The 20,124-nt window shown below is 32.7% G+C and overlaps 1 protein-coding gene across 1 annotated transcript in view; it reads right to left on the bottom strand.

Annotated features, from left to right (window-relative positions):
* LOC132713383 (thrombospondin type-1 domain-containing protein 4-like) overlaps positions 1–20,124 on the bottom strand; it is a 115,095-nt gene that overhangs the window by 72,522 nt on the left and 22,449 nt on the right. The window contains exon 6 of the mRNA XM_060695955.1: positions 18,427–18,560. Coding sequence (XP_060551938.1) covers positions 18,427–18,560 — 134 coding nt within the window. The remainder of the gene's footprint in view (positions 1–18,426; positions 18,561–20,124) is intronic.

Here is a 20,124-nt window from a genome sequence, read left to right as displayed (position 1 = left end):
AACAATAATTTTTGTAGCTAAATAGTGCTCCTTGCTGATAACACGTATCTCAATAAAGGTTGGTATACTGCACTCATGTTTTAACAGTGAAATTAAAAATGTAAACAAAATAGGTTACTAAAAAAGCACCAGAAACTTTTACTTTGGCCTAACAACATATTATAAAAGTATAAGAACTTGCAGCTGATATAGGACATCATGATGTAGCAAATATATCTTTGGACTAAAATTCAAATTAACATTGTTACGTAATGTATTAATAGTCATAATTATGTAATTTGAATTTAATATTCTCATCTTCTAGCAATAAAAGTCGGATTTAAACTGCATATATGTTTTTTTTCTTCACACAACAAAAATAATTATCATCATAATTAATGGAATGATTACTCAAGGATTTACGATTTGTTCAGTATGGCTTAGCTGTGTCACATTGAAGGTTCTATGATAAAACTGCCGTAAATTCAAAATTTCACCATTTTCGTGTTTAAATGTTGAAATCTGCTTAAGCCGGTGCTCTTGGGTGTGGACAGTAAGTTGCACTGTCCAGTGTCCAGTACCGTCCATGATCAGGCTCAATCAAACCGAGCCAATTTTGTCGTGTTGGGCTTTCTTTAAGGATTCTGTTTTTCTCTATTTTAGGTATGTAATTACTGAACCAACCAACCATCTGTCTATTCTGTGACTCATCTGAGTCCAACACACTTTTACCTAAACCAGCAAGTTGGATATATCTTATGTTCTATTTAACCAATGGCTTCATATTATACACATTTTTAAAAAAACAAAGTAATTGACCTAAATAACAAGCTACATAACTGTGTCACCCAGTTTCCCTCAATCATTTCCTTTTTATCACTGAAAAAAGAACCTGGTATGTTAAGAAGGAGGGTGAGTGGTCATGACTTTCTCTGGGATTTGGTTAGTTTATAGACCCCTCTGAGATTCTTATATCAACTTATGTTGTTTTTAAGAAAAAAAATCATACAAAAACTAATATCAAAATACTCAACAACCTTCTGGAGAAATGGACGTAACACTATTTTTTGTCAATTCCCCTTGTCAAATTTTGGGACCCCTCTCATAACAAGCCTGACAATTGAGTTTATTATCTGAGTCCACCCATGAAGCAAATACTTTCCTATTAATTAATGGAACTGTTACATTGTTTTTTCAAGGAGATATATAAATATAACATGCAACAAACAGTATAGATATAACCAAACTTATAATAAACTGGTTTGACCTTTGATATATTGAAAGTCAATTCAAAGTTCATTATGATGCAAGTATACAAATGTAGTATAAAGACTCTCTTTATATCAAATGTATTATGGGATATCATTATATCATGTGAAAAAAAAAGCATCAATATACAACACTACCTGATATGATATGCTCATAGTGATCAATTTTCATTTTTTCCCCCAGCATTTGAGCCGCATCACGACAAAACCAACAAGAAACATGGCAATGCCATGAAACCAGGTTTTCAATTATCACCATTGTAGATAAATATGTTGTATTTGAAATACAAATACAAGCAACAAACAATGTAACTATGTGCAATGTAAAACATGAATAATGTAGGAGGAATTGCCACTGAAGAAGTGTTCACTATAATATTATGTATAAGGAAAAAAACAAAGGGCCATAATTAGGTCAAAAACTATCCAATCACAAAACCCCGACAATATGTGCCAGGGTGCTTGATGACAAAGCTTCTGTGAAAGTTTGAACAAAATCCGTTGAGAAATGTAGGACGAGTTCAGCACAGAAGAATTTGTTCACTATAATTATATTGATAATTCTGTATAATGAAAAACAAGTTACAAAGTAGACATGAAATAATATATCATATCTTTTTTAAATTACCTCCAAAGATGATATGACCTTTGACTGCCAAATCAAGTTAAAATCATGTAAACAGGATTTTCAATGTTAATGTCACTGTGACCTTGACCTTGGAGCCAGCCATGCGGAACATGCGTTCTGCACGTCATCTTGATGTGGTAAACATTTGTCTGAAGTTTCATCAAAATTCTTCAAAGGGTTGAAGAGTTACAGAGCGGACAGGATTTTCAATGTTAATGTCACTGTGACCTTGACCTTGGAGCCAGCCATGCGTAACATGCGTTCTGCACGTCATCTTGATGTGGTAAACATTTGTCTGAAGTTTCATCAAAATTCTTCAAAGGGTTGAAGAGTTACAGAGCGGACACAATTTCGTTTGACGCCCGAAGTTAAAATCATGTAAACAGGATTTTCAATGTTAATGTCACTGTGACCTTGACCTTGGAGCCAGCCATGTGGAACATGCGTTCTGCACGTCATCTTGATGTGGTAAACATTTGTCTGAAGTTTCATCAAAATTCTTCAAAGGGTTGAAGAGTTACAGAGCGGACAGGATTTTCAATGTTAATGTCACTGTGACCTTGACCTTGGAGCCAGCCATGCGGAACATGCGTTCTGCACGTCATCTTGATGTGGTAAACATTTGTCTGAAGTTTCATCAAAATTCTTCAAAGGGTTGAAGAGTTACAGAGCGGACACAATTTCGTTTGACGCCCGAAGTTAAAATCATGTAAACAGGATTTTCAATGTTAATGTCACTGTGACCTTGACCTTGGAGCCAGCCATGCGGAACATGCGTTCTGCACGTCATCTTGATGTGGTAAACATTTGTCTGAAGTTTCATCAAAATTCTTCAAAGGGTTGAAGAGTTACAGAGCGGACAGGATTTTCAATGTTAATGTCACTGTGACCTTGACCTTGGAGCCAGCCATGCGGAACATGCGTTCTGCACGTCATCTTGATGTGGTAAACATTTGTCTGAAGTTTCATCAAAATTCTTCAAAGGGTTGAAGAGTTACAGAGCGGACACAATTTCGTTTGACGCCCGCCCGCCCATCCGCCCATCCGCCCGCCATACCCCAATCTAATAACCAGGATTTTCAAAATTGAAAACCTGGTTAACAAAATGGGTTTGCGACCAGCTTGGATCCAGACCAGCCTGCGCATCCGCGCAGTCTGGCCAGGATCCATGCTGTTCGCTTACAAACCCTATAGCAAGTAGAGAAACTGATAGCGAGACTGCGCGGATGCGCAGGCTGGTCTGGATTCATGCTGGTCGCAAACCCATTATGTTGGTTTTGTCGTGACGCGGCTCATTTTCATTTCAACATCTCTTTTTCCCCAGGAATCCATAAATTTATTACAAAAGTGAACAATATGATCACTGTGAGAGTGAAAAACTAACATTTTTATGCCTGCATTGAAGACATTAGTGAAATACCTCTTAATTCTTCCTAACAGCTAGACTGCTCCCAGGGAGAAGCTCGGGTTTCAGGGAGGTATCATTATTTTTACGTTATGAATACCTGTGAATTATTTTGAGAAGGTGATATATACCTAGTAAATCATTATTTCAGAAATAGAAAATTTTAATAAGCTGTGAAATGAGAGCTACCTTCCACACAGGGGTATTATAATTAAAGCAGATATACTATCTACTTCATACATCATTTTAGCACTCCAATTTTCATCTATCAAATGTTTTGTTGTTGTTTATTTTAAATAAACAAATAACCTCAACCATTACAAGCAGCATTTGTTTGACGTTTGATAACTTGGCAATATCATAAAAGCCAAGTTCATGTAATTTCAGCTAAGGTTTTTAATGAAAAGAGGGTGGTTCCATGAATTATTTCTGTTTATCAATTTACAACAAATTCCTCGCATACAACTGATGAAGGAAAATCAAGATGTACACATCTAACATAATGTACATCATCAAATGAAACTTAAAAACAAATTAATTTGATTATTGACACTACACACACTATTTGTCACTGAAATATGCCCATGTCATTTTGGAGCAATACTCAAAGGGCCAAAACTCTGACTCAAATGTCTGTTAACTTTCATATCATTTAATCCAATACGTGTCATTACTTAATTTGATAGACAGAAAATGAAATTAAATCTAAAGAAGAAGGAAAATGTCATAATATGGGTTTGAATACTTCTGGAATCAGAACAATATTAGCTCCACTTTTTAAAGAACAAGAGCCCTGAATGTCGGAGCATTTGTACACCTGCAGAATGTGTTGTTGTAAGATATTATGATGTAACACGTCTCGATTAATAATTAAATAAAAGAAAACAACCATAATGAGTTACTGATCAAACAAAATTTTTACAAAACTAGATCATCACTGTTACCTTGACCTTTTACAAAATGTCTTCACATTCAACAGTTTTCATCACCTTGCCATGAGTAATATTCCTATAAGGTTTCACAAATGTAAGCTTATTCTTACTCCAGATGCATTAAACAGCTTAATCTCACTGTGACCTTGACCTTTGACCTACTTTTCTCAAAATCAATCATCTTTTCTACTAGGTATGAAGACATAACACTCAAAAGTGGTGGCGCGATAGCTCAGTTGGTTAGACCACTGGCTGTCACCCCTGAGGTCCCAGGTTTGATCCTGGGTAACACCCTTGGGATTTTTCAGAGTCACTTTCAGTGTTTCCCACCTAATCAGAGGTGTACTTGGAAGAAATCCAGGTAATGCTCGCATGTATCAGTGCTATACAATGGGCATGTAAAAGAACCAATGGGTCTATTCAATAAATGCTAGGGACTCAGGTTCCCGGATTCCCATTTGTATCTCATAGCTGTCTCTGAAGTGACTTGTCATGTCTATGTCCCCGCGAGGGGTTTGACATTAATCTAAGATACATAAATGGAAGATAAAGTTATCAAGTTGTAAAGCATATATAAATATGGCTAACAGACAGACAGACCATTGGACAAACATCCATTCCAATTTAGACAGAAATTATCTTCATGTATTATAAGAAGTGGAGCTATTGTCATAATTTATGGTCATGAAAGCAATTATTATTATTACATTGAAAACATGTAGATGCACCTTATAGACAGTTTTAAAATCTGCAAAAATATGACTTTTAATAGTTTACAGTTTAAATAATTAGGAAATTTTGTCCCACTAAAAACTGCGAGAAAGTCTCTTTAATAGTTATGATCATAAAACAAAATTCCTTTAAAAAAAACATCAAAATACAAAGCACTGAAATAAATAACATTAGAATTATGTAAACTCATGATGAGATTTTCACATTAATGTTTGGTCACAATTGTAAATACAGTGGAACCTGTCTAATCCGAACTCGTCCGGACCAGAAGAAAAGTTCGGATTAGAAAGGTTTCCGGATTAGAAAGGTTTCCGAATTAGAAGGTTTTTTTTACATGTTTTTTCATGTTATTTGCAAAATAGTTTAAGGAAAGAAAACGGGAATTCATTTGAAATTGCAATTTAGATATTTTATTTTCGTTCATTTTAATACATGTGAATACAAAAATAAAGAAATAAACATAAATAAATAAGCAAAAATATTATGTCCTCAAGCGTAAGTTAACCTACGATGTTAAACAGGAGGCCGAGACATGATTGAATATTCGTACCAGCATTTGTCAATTGTTGTTTACTCATATCCGAATCAGCGACTATCCGAATTCACTGACAGTTTCCATTAATTTTCATTACTTAATCACGTATCATTGAATCCATTACAAAGGATTAAAATATATTTCTTTTGAATTATATAAAAATATTTATAGAAGTTGACGAAAAGCAATCAATTAAGCAATTATAGAAGATATCAAGGCAATATAAGTGTAATTTTCACAGATCATACGTTTCACCCATTAATCAAGCGAAATAACACTTATCAGTTTGGTGTATGTTTACACCTGAAAGATGTGCGATTATTTGTTATTTTGAATGAAGGTGTGACATTTGGCAAAATCTGTTCGGATCCGAGAGGTAAATTTTATAGTAAAATAAGAACAAAAATTAAAAAAATCGTCCGGAATTCGGAGTAGACAGGTTCCGGATCCGAAAGGTTTTTTACTATTGAAAATAGAACGAATAAAATCGGGACCGGCCACTTCGTTCGGATTAGAAAGGATTCCGGATTAGAAGGGTTCGGATTAGCAAGGCTCCACTGTAGCTTGAATTATATTACTCTGCAATATATTTTAAAGTTTGAATTAAAATGATTTTTCTTTTTATAATTTATTCTAATCACATGTCTAGGCATACCATTAACAGCAAGGGTTTATATCAAGTAAGTGCACTTGTTTATTTATTCAGCAGATATAGTGCAGGTATCTAATTTGTAATAAAATTTGTTGTCAATGATGATGATGAAATATGATAAGTTATGAAAAGAGGGAGGGGGGATATCATGCAAGACACGTGTGTTTTATGAAGAAAAGAAACAGTAAAACATTTTCTGTGTGAAGGCTTGAGATTTGAGTTATTTCCCTTTATTTGGATAAAAATGAAAGAAGATCATTAATATGTCACTAAATTGTTCATTGGAATTTAATTACTAAAGTTTAATACATAAGGTGCTCTAGTGAGGTACAAAGATTTCTTTAATAGATCGACTGGCTCACTGAAAAGAGATAATGTAGAAATAAAAATAAATTAAAATTGCAACACTTTTCAATTTTGCGTTATTTTAAGCTATAAGAATTATTATTAAGGAAAAATGAAGTGAGCAAATGATTTGAAATTTTTTGGTCTAGATCTCCAAGTTATTGGTCAAGAGCGTCATCAAATGGTATACAAAACTCGATGAAATATTGTCAGCCCCTCCTTGTCTAAAAACCTCAGTGGAGTACCTTTAAAGCTGTTTAAATTTCCCTACTGTGAAACCACTATTATATTCAAACATGGCCTAGTATGCCTTCCTTTTGAAGGAGAGCATTACTTTAAATCTGATTAATGGTAAGGAAAGTTTTTATATTTTGACCTCTGTGACCTTGACCCTAAATGCTTAAAATCCAAGGACACAGGTCAATGCAAAGTACATCCTAATATCAGATACTATCTAAGGTATCATGAGTGCATAAAAGATTAAATTGTAGAAAACAGTAGAAAATGTGTTTTATGACCATGGTCCCTGTGAATGCTAGTTTCTGTAAAAACAAAATCTCTATGATGATAGTGAATAGAAACTTTTTCAGCTGTGTAACCTTGACCTTAGTGAGCTTTATCCCCACCTTAGGGTGGTCAGGAGAACCAATCAGATACAAGTTGGTAATTCATAGGTCTATTTATGTTAAAATGATGTCCCAAAAAGATAATTGTTAACTTAAATAATTTCAACATCCCTTGAACAACTAACTACACTGTATAATGGACTTGCCCATTGCTTCCAATTTGAAAAAAGTGTCTTTTGTTGTTTTAAGAGGTTTTAATAGCAAGTGCTTAGAGTTAATTGTAATATCAAATTAATGGCATCATTTACTTAGTAAAACTTAGTTTATACAAATTTATTTTAGTTTGCTATAAGCTTATTGCATCACTCTTGAATCTGTTCCTGGGACCAACTAGTACTATAAAGCAATGCTTAGTTGCCCAATGAAACAACGGCTTGCCCCTGACAGGATTTAAACCCGCGCTGTCTTGGCAATCCTAGGATAACTAGTCCAACATGTTAACCACTGGCCATGCCGCTACTCAAAATATTTAGGAACTAAACTAATGAAATGAGATATTCTCAAACAATTTTGTTTCTTCCTTGGTGAAAAGTTGGCCACTAGCATTTTCAATCTTTATCATCATAGCACATAGAACAGACATTCTTGAAACTATTTCAGGCTTTCAGCAAGAAATCTTGATAAAAGTTACAAATTGTACAAAATCTTTTCTCACTTTGGTTACAAAAAACAATCACAGGACAATTGTATGATTATTCTGTACAACATTTATCTTCCATATTGTGCCAAATCTATTTTATGATGGATTGGAATATTGAACAGACCTGGTAACAAGTAACAAGCAACAGGATAAAAAATTTAAAAATTGTGCAAGATTGAAACTGAAACATTTGCAAAGGAAGAAAAGTGTTCTTATATGCGGTTAATTTGTTGTGGTTTTTTGTTTTTAATGGCAATTTACAAACATTTTTGGTAATATCAGGGTGATCACTGTCCTCCTTACCAGCTCTCCTGGATAACTTCAGTCATAATACATTAGTGGCCAACTAAAAGGCCAATTACCATCAAATTCAGTATCTGAGATCAACTGTCCAAGAGAAATTTTTGCCTCGCTCAGGATCAAACCACTGACCCTGTTGTTACTTCTTACTTTCAGTAAACCTTACAAAACTTGAGCAATATCGCCCTTCAAAAATGAGTAAAATACAAGAAACAGTAAAATAATTCATATTGGCATACTCAGTATTTTGAACACTTATCAGTATATTATGTTTCTGTTTGATTACAATCATATTTGTTTTATATCTAGCATGTAAAAAATCATGAGAGCAGGACTTAATTTTTCATGTCAAAAAGTGAAGGTTTTTCTTATGGTTATAATCTATAGATATAAATCATTCTGTTTGTTAATCTGTTTAAACGTATCAAAGTATTCTGGCAAGGGACATGGCTCGAGCAATGTTTTCTTCAATCCGATAACCATCAATTGATTATGAAAACAGGTGCTTTATATCAACACGATTTATTGTGTGGGGAAAAGTGTGAACGTCTCAATTTAGACCAATTAATGTTGACTTATTGCAATGTTTTTGGCTTACTTCACAGGCTTTTGGTGTAAGATAAAGACAAATTAAAGAATTTTACTATCAGGCAGTGGCAGTATCTAAGATACAGTAATACTCATTAAAACTTGAGGAATATGACTTTTTCCCCAAAAAACTAATCTAACCGGAAATGAACATAAACTGATCTTGAAATATAACACATTGTTTGGAGAAAAACATTAGTATTACCAGCAAATTGTAATAAGATATCAACAAATCATTTTTTTATTATCATATTACTAAGAAAATAGCTAAAAACTAGAATAAATATGTCAATGAATGCACCCCAAAACACTCCCCCTCCTGTCAGATGGGTTTAAGATCTAATTACACATTGTTACAGTACCACATATTTATGTCATGTACATTTTATAATCTGACAATGATTGCAAAGATGATCAGACTGGACATTATAATAGTGACAACATGATGATATATTGACTGTCCATTTTCTGAAATGTGATACTGTAATTTACAGATCGAGCAGCAACTTTAATCTCATTTAAATGTTCCATTTTAAAAGATATGTACTGTTCACAGTTTGTATATTTGTATATAAATAATAAGGTGACTTATAGGTCCAATGGGCCGGGTGTTTTTGTATGTATTCTTATAATGTATGTGAAATGATAAATGCACAATGTCACTATAATAAACAATTTACTTACTTATAAGGTCATTTATGAGCGAGGGTCAAGGTCTGTCTGGTTATTTTTAACAGTTATACTTGAAGATTATTATGTTCAAGTTTGAAGACAAATTATCCATTCAAAAATAACAAAGTTACAGCCAATAATAGCCAAAAAAATGACAATTCCAATCATTTGACCTTCAAAGTCAAGGTCATTATGAGTGAAGGTCAAGGTCTGTCTGGTTATTTTAAAGGGATATCCTTGAAGATTATTATGTTCAAGTTTGAAGACAATCCATTCAGAAATAACAAAGTTACAGCCAATAATAGCAAGATCAAGCAAAATTTGGACTTTTGACCTTGAAGGCTAAGGTCATTTATGGATAAAGGTCAAGGTTAGTGTAGTCTACTGAAAGGTCTTGTCCCAAGGGTTGTTGTGGCCAAGTATGAAGACAATACACCAAGAACTAAAAAAGTTATGATCCAGGTACAAGTTTGCGGACAGCAACGGTATCGGCAATTAATGGCAACGCTGCCAGGACTATAACAATACCACTACTTTTTTTTCAAAAAAAGTCGAGCTAATTATTCATGTATTTCAAAGAATAATAATATGGAGAATACTTGAAGTGTTTTACAACTTTAGCAAATTTCAGATAAAACTGTGGGTGTCTGTGGCCAAGAAAGCAAATGGGAGAACCTCTGATTCCTGTCTCTCACTATTGTGGGTTTGAATTATGCCATTGACATGTTAGGGACTTACCCAAATAATCAGGAGGAAAGATAGTGGTTCTTCTCACATGTCTTAAGTTTATAACTGAGGGGCTTCTACGCTCTTTTCTCACCTTTTTTACTGTAAAGCTGCCATATGCTAATTATAGTGTCAATGCGAATAAAACAAGAGCGATCAGTTATCACATGTGTCGCCTCATGATGGCCAATTTCATGTTGGGACAAATTTTGTGACAGATGGACAGACAGACGGACAGTGCACAACTAGACTTGGTACTGATCATTCCTGTAAAGTTTGGATGAAATTGCACCAGTAGTTTATGAGGAGTAGTGCGGACAAGCTTTTGCGTATCTGGCAACACACAGAAAAAAAACACCTTTTTATCAAAGGGCCATAACTCGGCCAAAAATCATTCAACCGGAAAACCCGTGCAATATGCGCAAGGACTTGAGCTACAGATCAATCCTGTAAAGTTTCATTGAAATTGCATTAGTGGTATAAGAGAAGTAGTCCGGACAAACTTTAAAAATAAAAATTATTAAAGGGCCATAACTCTGACAAAAATCATTGAACCGGAAAATGCTGACAATATGCACAACTAGACTTGGTACTGATCATTCCTGTAAAGTTTGGATGAAATTGCACCAGTAGTTTATGAGAAGTAGTCCGGACAAGTTTTGTGACGGACGGACGGACGGACAGACAGACAGACGACGGAGAAGTGATCCCTATATGTCGCCACTACTCCGTAGAGGCGACACAAAAATCAACCTAAAACTATTTTTCTCAATTACATTAATCAAGTTTCACATGAATTAACAATGAAATGAATGTTATTCTTTAGTTATTCCCAAATCTTCAAGCAAAAGAAACATCAATTTCACATTTATATTAGTCAGGTAAACTAAAAAATTAAGACAGGAAATAAAGGCACTTTACCTGCAGGCTCTTCAAACATATGTTCAATTTAATGTCTTGATAAATTCAGCATTCTTAACATTTTTCATAAATTTCTTTGATAAAATTTAGTAGTCAAAAGAATGTTATACTTGTCTCCATGCTTTGGATCCCCAGAGCCATGCAGACATAGCACAGAACTAACTCTGTTCACAAGTTACTGAGATGTTTCCATCTAAATAAAAATTGCATTGCGACCTTGACCTACATTCTCCATGTTCCTGAAGGTCAGACACTTAAATGTCCTTGACATTATCTTGAAGGTCACATTTCTATGATCATTTTGCTGTTGAGCATAATTCTAAATTTTAAATAAAGATTATATAGGCTGTCAAGTGAGCAGCAATAAATAAATAAATTAAACTAAATTTTAAAATAAACAATATTTTATAATTCAAATGCAGGTGCTATGTGGACCTATGCCATGTGTGGTTACAATCACTATCACCACACCTTTTATACTTCAATATGCTTTGTCTTCTAATCCTGCCAAGAATAATTTGAAATTTTTTCAAGTGAGATAGTTATCCAGCTTTCTTACAAAAGTTGAGCCTCAGCTTCTGCTCAGAGTTGAATGACTCATGGTTGAGATGATGGGCAATGATTTGCAACATCAAAGGTCTTTTTTCCCTGCACAAGATGGCAAGTCAACCTTTTACAAGTCAGGTTATCCTGATACTAAAATAACCAACTTTTACAATATGTATCTTTTGTATGAATAATTATTGTTACCTTGGAATTTTCATTGGCTGCTAACAATGACTTCCTTGAGGATAAGAAATGGTAATAAAAGCTCAAGAATCTTAAATTTGAAACAAGGGTAAAATATTTTTAGACAATATTATAATACAACCGTAGGTGGGTAACATATGGCAATGCAATTATCGGTTATGCAAAAAACAACCTTCCGCCAATAAAAAATGAGAAGATGACAGGCCGAGAAGTGAAACATGCAGCGTGTTTCTTCAAGGAGAAACCGTACATCATCTGGTGTGTATTAAAACCATTTATAATCAGTATTATATAATACCTTGACTATAAAAAGCTTCAGCGATACCACTTGCAAGTGGTATAAATTAGCCAATTAGTGAAATAGTTGTACGCTTTTATCAGCATATAAAATATATCAAACATCCAAATTTCATATATTGTAAATATTTCAAGCGACAGATTAGCACCTATTTCCAGATTTCGTACACTTATCATCAAGAAAAAACAATATAAACTTATACCCCACCCAGTTAAGAAAGCTTAATTAATTTTCATAGTTTGACAGGTGTCATGGGAGAGATATTCCTACACACACCAGAACAGACTAAGATGAGTGCAAACATTCTTCATTCATGAAATTCTTACAGCATTCAGCAAGGGAACACATTCTGTCATTGTTTATCAGAGAAATGCAATAGAGTTTCATAAATACTGGCTTGAGATATAAATAGACTGATTGATTGATTGTTCTGCCAATTCTTCCCCCCAAGTATTTAAGGTAAAAGCAGACGTAAGATAATCGAATAAAATTTATATTTTCTGATAGTTTACAAATACTAGAAAGTTCACAACAGTATACGTGGTCGTCTTTAATATATAAATAAGATATGAGCCATTAAATTCAGTTTGTAATATTCAAAACTACTGGTTATTCAATGGCATGAACTTTTTTTAAATTTACATTTAAAAGAAGTGAGTTAGATATCATTTTTTCTTTATCTAAAATGCTTGAATGACTCAGCATCTTTGCTCCTCACCATCCTTATATCTGATCTCTCACACTTGTTTTATCCATTTGCTATCTAAGATATTAAAATCAAAAATAAAATTATTATTAAGTTTTATGTTGCATAATGCAAAAGCTTGCATACCTTACTTCCAGGAAATCACAGGTACAAATTTTGTTATTGGTAAATAACTGGGAACAAAATATGACCTTGACCTCTGTCATTATTTTGTATACTTTTACTTAAAGACTTAATATGATACATATGTATATATATATTTTCACTTTACATTTTTGTGGCTGTAAATTAATTTAAAATTTTAATTACAATTGTATTCCCCAAGTTCTCTCTATGAGTGCTGACCCTCATGATGTATGGAATCAAAGTGAGTGAGAGTACACCCAGGCATGGCATTTGTATGTTATCATGCTTGTATACACAGGAACACACCAAATACTTAAGCTGCAAGAACCTTGAGATTACAAAAATAGGCAGACTATAGTCTGGATTAATTTATTACATTATAGGAGCATATTTCTAGTTTATAGTTATACAGTTTATTATCAAACTATAAAAAAATTCCTCTCTTAGAAAGTGCCACAATAATGAGTTTAAAAAATAGCCATATCATGACAAAATGATGGATATATCTTAAGCTCTTTGCCTCCACTGGTGAACAAGCAATATTCAAGAATTAATCTACATGTTTCTACTGCAATATTAACAGTGTTGGCCATTTTTGCATATTTTGACCTCTTTTTTTGTAATTTATATGGATAGTATAAGCCCGGCATTTGTAATTAAATGTTAGTTACTTTTCTTTGTTCACTATATTTTACTTTAAATACATTTTCAAAAATTTTCATAACAAAATTGGCATGAATCTGGAGGCATGCTGCTTTAAAAATTGACATGTTACATTCATTAAAAGTCACTAATGTCTTTGCAGTATATAAATAAATATATTTCTTTTTAATATAGCACTGTCAAAATAATTGAGATTGCACTATTTTTGAATAATTTGCACCTTTTTTTCTTTTCCTGTTCAATGACTTTTCTTTTTGTAATATTTTATTATCAAGGCCTGGAAAAAATAGCAGTTTTTTTGCCTATTGATTAGCTAGCTATTTTACATACTTTTTTGCTCTATTAAATTTCTGAATAGTCAGTGTATACATATGGGCTATGTTTTTCTTAAATAATATTATCAATTCTCTCCAAAATAAACTTGATATAAGGTAACAAATAGTTAAGTTACATAATTTTTGTAAACTAAGTGTCTGTTTTGAACAGGCAATAAATGCTGGTGTCAAACTTGCAAATTGGTAACTGGCATGCAATAAGTTACATATTTCAGCATTTTATATATGGTTGAGAAGAAGTTTCCAGTATTCCATTGAATAAAAACCTTGAGCCAGGCCAGCCTTTTATATCAGTGTATTATAATAATCCCATAACAATTTGATATCAAAGTCATTAACACATCACCAAACAATGAACTGGGAGCTCCAATTTGAAATTACAAAGAGTAATCATGGGAAGTAAATCATGCAACCACTTTCCACAAATCAAGCTTCTCTGAGGCCTCTGAAGACAAAATCAAGATCAAGGATATATTATGGTACTGTCATAACATAATGATATTCAGTCGCAATGAATGAACTACTTACACACACAAGGAATATCTTTAATATACAATAAAACATGCTAACTCAAGCTTATTAATGCTACAATCTTGACCTCTGCCGTTGACCTTTACCATCAGGTCCTGATATTTCCTGATGACATTAAGTCTATATTACATTTTAATGATATGTTATTACTTTAATTGACATGCAAAATAATTATTCTTTTTATTGGAAATTAAAGTGTTGCATCTAAAATTGATTTATGTTTATTTAATCAGTTACTAATTACTTCCCTTATAAAGTATGCTAAATTAAGTATAATAGGCAAGATAAAGAAAAATGAGGCAAACTTCAAAAGACACAGGAATTGTGGAAAAAGGCAAACTGTTCAGTGACACAGATTTATAATCATGGCATTACCTATAAAAGGGATAACCAATTTTGTTAACATAATAAAATCATTTTTTATTCATCTCTAATGAGGTAGGAAGTAAGGATGTATATATAAAAGGCTGACTAAATTTCTTTGATTTGGGTTAAAACCCTCTTATTATTTTTGACAGTCTTACCATCATCAATATCACATTATAAACAATATCACATTTAACAACAGATTTTTCCAAGCTTGGTAAGTAAAGGAACTCACTCAAAATGCACCTTTATACGTGAGGCATCTTAAACTTCAACAAACTTCAGAATTTGAGCTGGAAAACATCCTGACATTTAATGTTAATTAAATGTCCCTTCTTGGGAGTCTAACATCTTGGCTCATACTCAAATACCTTAGTGGGATTCAAACCTTTTGGAGAGTCAAACATTTCAGCCAAAGCAAGCTGGCTAGTGTTAACTCATACTCAAATCCCTTAATGGGATTCAAACCTATTTTCCTTAGTGCAGGTTGGCCTTGCACATACAGAAGCAAGTCACTTTTGTGCCACAGGAACTTAGAAAGTCTTAACATGAAGATTCTCCTAGTATAACATTAGCTTTGCTGCTTGCAAATATTTATAAAATATTCCTTTGATCATCTTACAACCAAGTTTTTCTAAAATACTTTGTATTAAGTACAGTTTATCACATTTTCCTTACATGTTGATATACATGCATACCAATTAGATTGACTAAGTTCATTACAGTGTTAAATGCTCCTTTTGAAGTTTTGACAGTAAAAATAAAAAAGGATAATTGTGATTAAAATTTACTGTAAAATCATGTTTGTTTTCATAGCATTAAATTAAGTATAAAAAATTTAATCTGTTAAACCTTAAGTTTTTTGTTACAGTACAAAGGCATTATTTTTCAAGTTTTATACCTAAAAGCATTTCATAATAGCAATGCTCATGCAATAAATGTCAGATAATAACGAATAAAAAAGGAATGTTTTTAATTAGCACCAAAAGTTTTAATTTTGAAAAAAAAATAAACAAGTGTCCGAAGGACACTAATATAGGCTCTGACTTTCTGCCACTATCACGTTGGTATATTCACATACTTATGCGCATTTCATTAAGGTCAAGTTTTATATGAATAAGTAATATACATGTAAATTATAACAATATTCCAACCAATTAGCTTAAAAAACATAGGTTTAATATTTTGTAAGTATTTGATCTCTAAAGATGCTATATACACAGAGTCATTATACCATTGACTTTTGGTCTATTTTTGACCTGAGACTCAGTAAGGGTTAGTAACTGGCCATGGGCAATGTCCCTATTCAGTTTATTAATATTAATTCTCAAGTTATTGATTGGAGAAAAATTACACTATGTGTCACTGTGACCTTAACATTCTCGAAATAAATGCTATGTCCCAACTAAGTTTCACAACCTTTTTACACTATTGACTGGAACATGATGTAACACATTAATGCCACTGTGATCTTGACCATTAATATATTCCTCACAAAAATATAATGATTTTACATCAGTATCAAACGTAAAGAGGGCCTATCAGTAAATATGATATTTATGATTGATGTACCATAAATCTTTTTCACATTAACAAAATACTTCACATTTACAACATTTACTACATCAATTAGTAAAACTTTCATCTTAAATGGAGAGTTAATCATTGCATAATATGCACATTAATAATGTAAAATAGTCAGTGTCTGACACAGTTTCCTTTGATGTAGAATCATGACAAGTAAAACATGATGTGCTTAACTGTGAGATATGACTGTGAATTAAGAATACAGTCAATACTTTATGGGATATATTTGCATTAAAATTAATTTTCATTATAACTATTATATTTGAATATACAACATACAAAAGTTTCTATTCAGCATACCATCTAAATTTGTGACACACAGAAAAATGCAGCCTGATTTATAACATCGGTGTAGCATGTGTATTGCTCTTACCTAACAGAAATTCTAATTGGTAATAATTATGCATCTACTGCGGAAGGGAGGAAACTGTGAAAATTTCTTAAGACATTTCACACCAATATTTACATATGCTGATGTTAAGATATTTTTGTCTCTTCCTGTAACCTATATTGATACATACAACAATTTGTACTTGTTTTATTCTTTGATAAAACATATAAATACAGTTCACTTTTACAGACACATATTAGTAATCTTAAAAGAACAAAGGTTTTCTCTCTAATACATTTTCGCCAACAACAAAAAACAGTGAATGTTTTAAAAAGGATAATTAATGAAACTGTACTATCTGATTCTGATCAAAGTTGAGCATTTCTGAATTGAGTACCAATAATTATTAATAAAGCAATCTTTAGATTGTACAATGTTAATTAGGCATCTGCTAAAATCAATGGAAAGAGCTAAAGTAATATAGAAAAATAACATTTATGTTCAGCATGTAGATAAATGAATATGGAATGTAAGGTGTTTCCTTAAGTTACTTAACCAATGACCCCTTGAAATTAAAAATGTATCAAAAAATTAAACCAATATATAAACATGAATAATAACAAGACAAATATACAAAATTTCTAAACGACCCTACCATAGGAATAGCTTTCATCTTTGTCCCATTCCATTTATCAAAGTGACAAGGGGATAATTATATCTACAGACAAAATTTCAACCTGTTGTGTCTTGCTTACTGCTACTTACATGACATCTAGCAGACATGCCTATAAAAACTGATTATCAAAGAAAATTTCTCACAAATTAAAACAACATCAAAGTCAGTTTTTATTCTACAGTTTTCATGCACATTATTCACAGGGTTAGAATGGTTTTCTCTTTATATTTTATTTTCTTCGTAAATTCTGTAAAATTCCCACAATAAAGCATTTTGCCATTAAAGAAATATTACGAAAGAATTCTAAAAAAGTTAAATAGTTGATTGATAATTCACACCAAGTTTTATCAACCTTCTGAAATAAACCAAAGTCTTTAACCTTTACTTACAAATATTGGCAAAGTTTTAACCTGTTTCTATTTGATGACTTAATGGTTTTTCAATCAAACTAAAACTTATATGTCAGCTAAGGTATCTTTTCATGCCAGCATTAACTATGGCTGCATTCTTGACAATAATATTCGGACATTACAGCATTCATTTCTTAAAACAACAAATCTGCATTTCATTTTTATATCTTTTCAATCTTTGTCAGAATTTGAACATTCATCCAAGAACAGTGCAAGTCTTTTTCATTCACAAATTATAAACATATTATATATCAGCTCTTGTAGTCTTAACATCTTGATACCAAGTTATAAACATTACGGTAATACAGATGTTACTGCCTGAACTAAAACACCCCTACCCTCCATGTTTGTACCTCTAACCACCCTGCACACAATGAAATTAAGTGATCCTAGACAAAAGGCCAGAAATAATGGCAAGTATGCATTGTAGTTCATGAAAAGCATTCAATTAAAACATATGAGCCGCGTCATGACAAAACCAACGTAATGCGTTTGCGACCAGCATGGATCCGCGCAGTCTGATCAGGATCTATGCTGTTCGCTTACAAACCCTATTACAAGTAGAGAAACTGATAGCGAACAGCATGGAAGGCGGAAGCGCAGGCTGGTCTGGATCCATGCTGGTCGCAAACCCATTATGTTGGTTTTGTCATGACGCGGCTCAATTATGTATTTACTATAATCTATAAGAAACTTACCTGACATCTACCATGCAGGCAAATTCCACTGACTCCTGTACCAGAACACGATACTCCATCCTTCAATAGTCGCCCGAAACCAGAATAGAACCCATAACCTCCTGCTTTACAGTACACTTCACAAGGCTTCAACTCTGAAGAATAAGACATTGATATAACAAACAAAGAATAGTCATGACTGGATTCATAGAATAGAGTGTTAGCTGCTTAATTTATTACAATGTATAAAAGCAGATCACATTGAAACACTTTTGACTGAAAACAAAATACTTCCAGGGACCATCAACAAGACAATTTTTAACTTTTTTCCATACAGATTTCCCAATTTTAAGACTGAAATTTTGACAACAACAAATAAAGCAAGAGTTCACTGGGTTGTCCAGCTTTGATGGTCTTCTGATTTGGTTGGTGCCTGAAAAGTCCAACTAATGGTACTTTGCTTCAAGATATTGTGCTTTTTTTTGTATTGGCAAATTATCTCCCCTCTGAAAGATTTTTAGCCAGAAAAAAATATTTCCGAATGTAGCTTTTGCTAGATATAAGAATATGTTAAATATATAGACTAGATCTATGCTCATCTTCCAGCAAAATATATTTCAATCAAGAAATTTATTGAAATATTTGAAAGTTTTACTGAATATGTCTAATCTGAATAAAAGATCGATAAACTATGTATGGGAACCTGCGTTCCCTACTTTATGATTTTTATCTCGCGTTAAGTTGGTCTTTCCTTAAAAAAACTGCAAGTTTTTTGAATGACACTATACAGTATATTTAAATTGTGACCATCTGTACTGGAGTATGATTTTAAACAAAACACTCTACTTTGTATGCACTCAAAAACCTGTATATTATTTTCTATTTACCAAGAGACTGTGTAGCAACTGTCAATAAATTCTTTTAATGTCAAATTTGAGCATATGATATCTTTGACTAGTCTATGACCAATTGACCAGTATGAATTTCTTGCATGATGAACAATTTTCTTCAAATTGAATAATCTCAGTGATTTTCCCATTTATTTAATACCTGTGAAAATGCGAGATAGCCCGCTAAGGTTTCAAACTAGCACACTATCATTTATAGCACACTATCATTTAAAGCGGTAAAAAATTAATTTTCTTTTGATACAATATAAATGTATTCAAATATTGTTATTACCGCAACTTCAGATTTAAACAGTTTGTTTATTGCCATGTGGCTGTTACACTGTTACCTGATACATCTAGTTAATGTTGACTAATAAAATAACATTTTCAACAAAAATATGTCAGTTTTCTGTACTAATATGTCTCAGAAAAACAGAACAACATTTTCATTATATAAAATCAGGATTTTAAATGTGATCAAGGGCTTTAAATGTACAATACAGTAAAGCCGTGTTGAAACGTGTCGTTTGCTCAAATGAAATGAAAGCGGCGTATGACAGATTAAGGGGAATAACTTTGTAAATCTTTCTATCTTCATATCATGCACGAAATTCGTCTCTTAAATACATGTTAATTAAAACAATAGTTTGACTGTAAATTCAATTTCTAAGTCAAAATGCATTTTTTCTGAATCAAAATAAATATTAAACAATTTAGCGGACAAGGAGACTAGCTCAGGTAGTAAATGCCGTATTTAAACCAAGGGGAGTAACTCAGGCTATCGCGACCCGACAGAGAATAGTAAAACGCAATGTGTATCCCCGTGCAT

This window comes from Ruditapes philippinarum, unplaced genomic scaffold (genome assembly GCF_026571515.1).
Source record: "Ruditapes philippinarum isolate M1 unplaced genomic scaffold, ASM2657151v2 ctg936_1_1_1_1, whole genome shotgun sequence".
Lineage (NCBI taxonomy): Eukaryota > Metazoa > Mollusca > Bivalvia > Venerida > Veneridae > Ruditapes > Ruditapes philippinarum.
The sequence above is the reverse complement of the archived record's forward strand: the minus strand, read 5'-3'. Positions and strand labels throughout refer to the sequence as shown.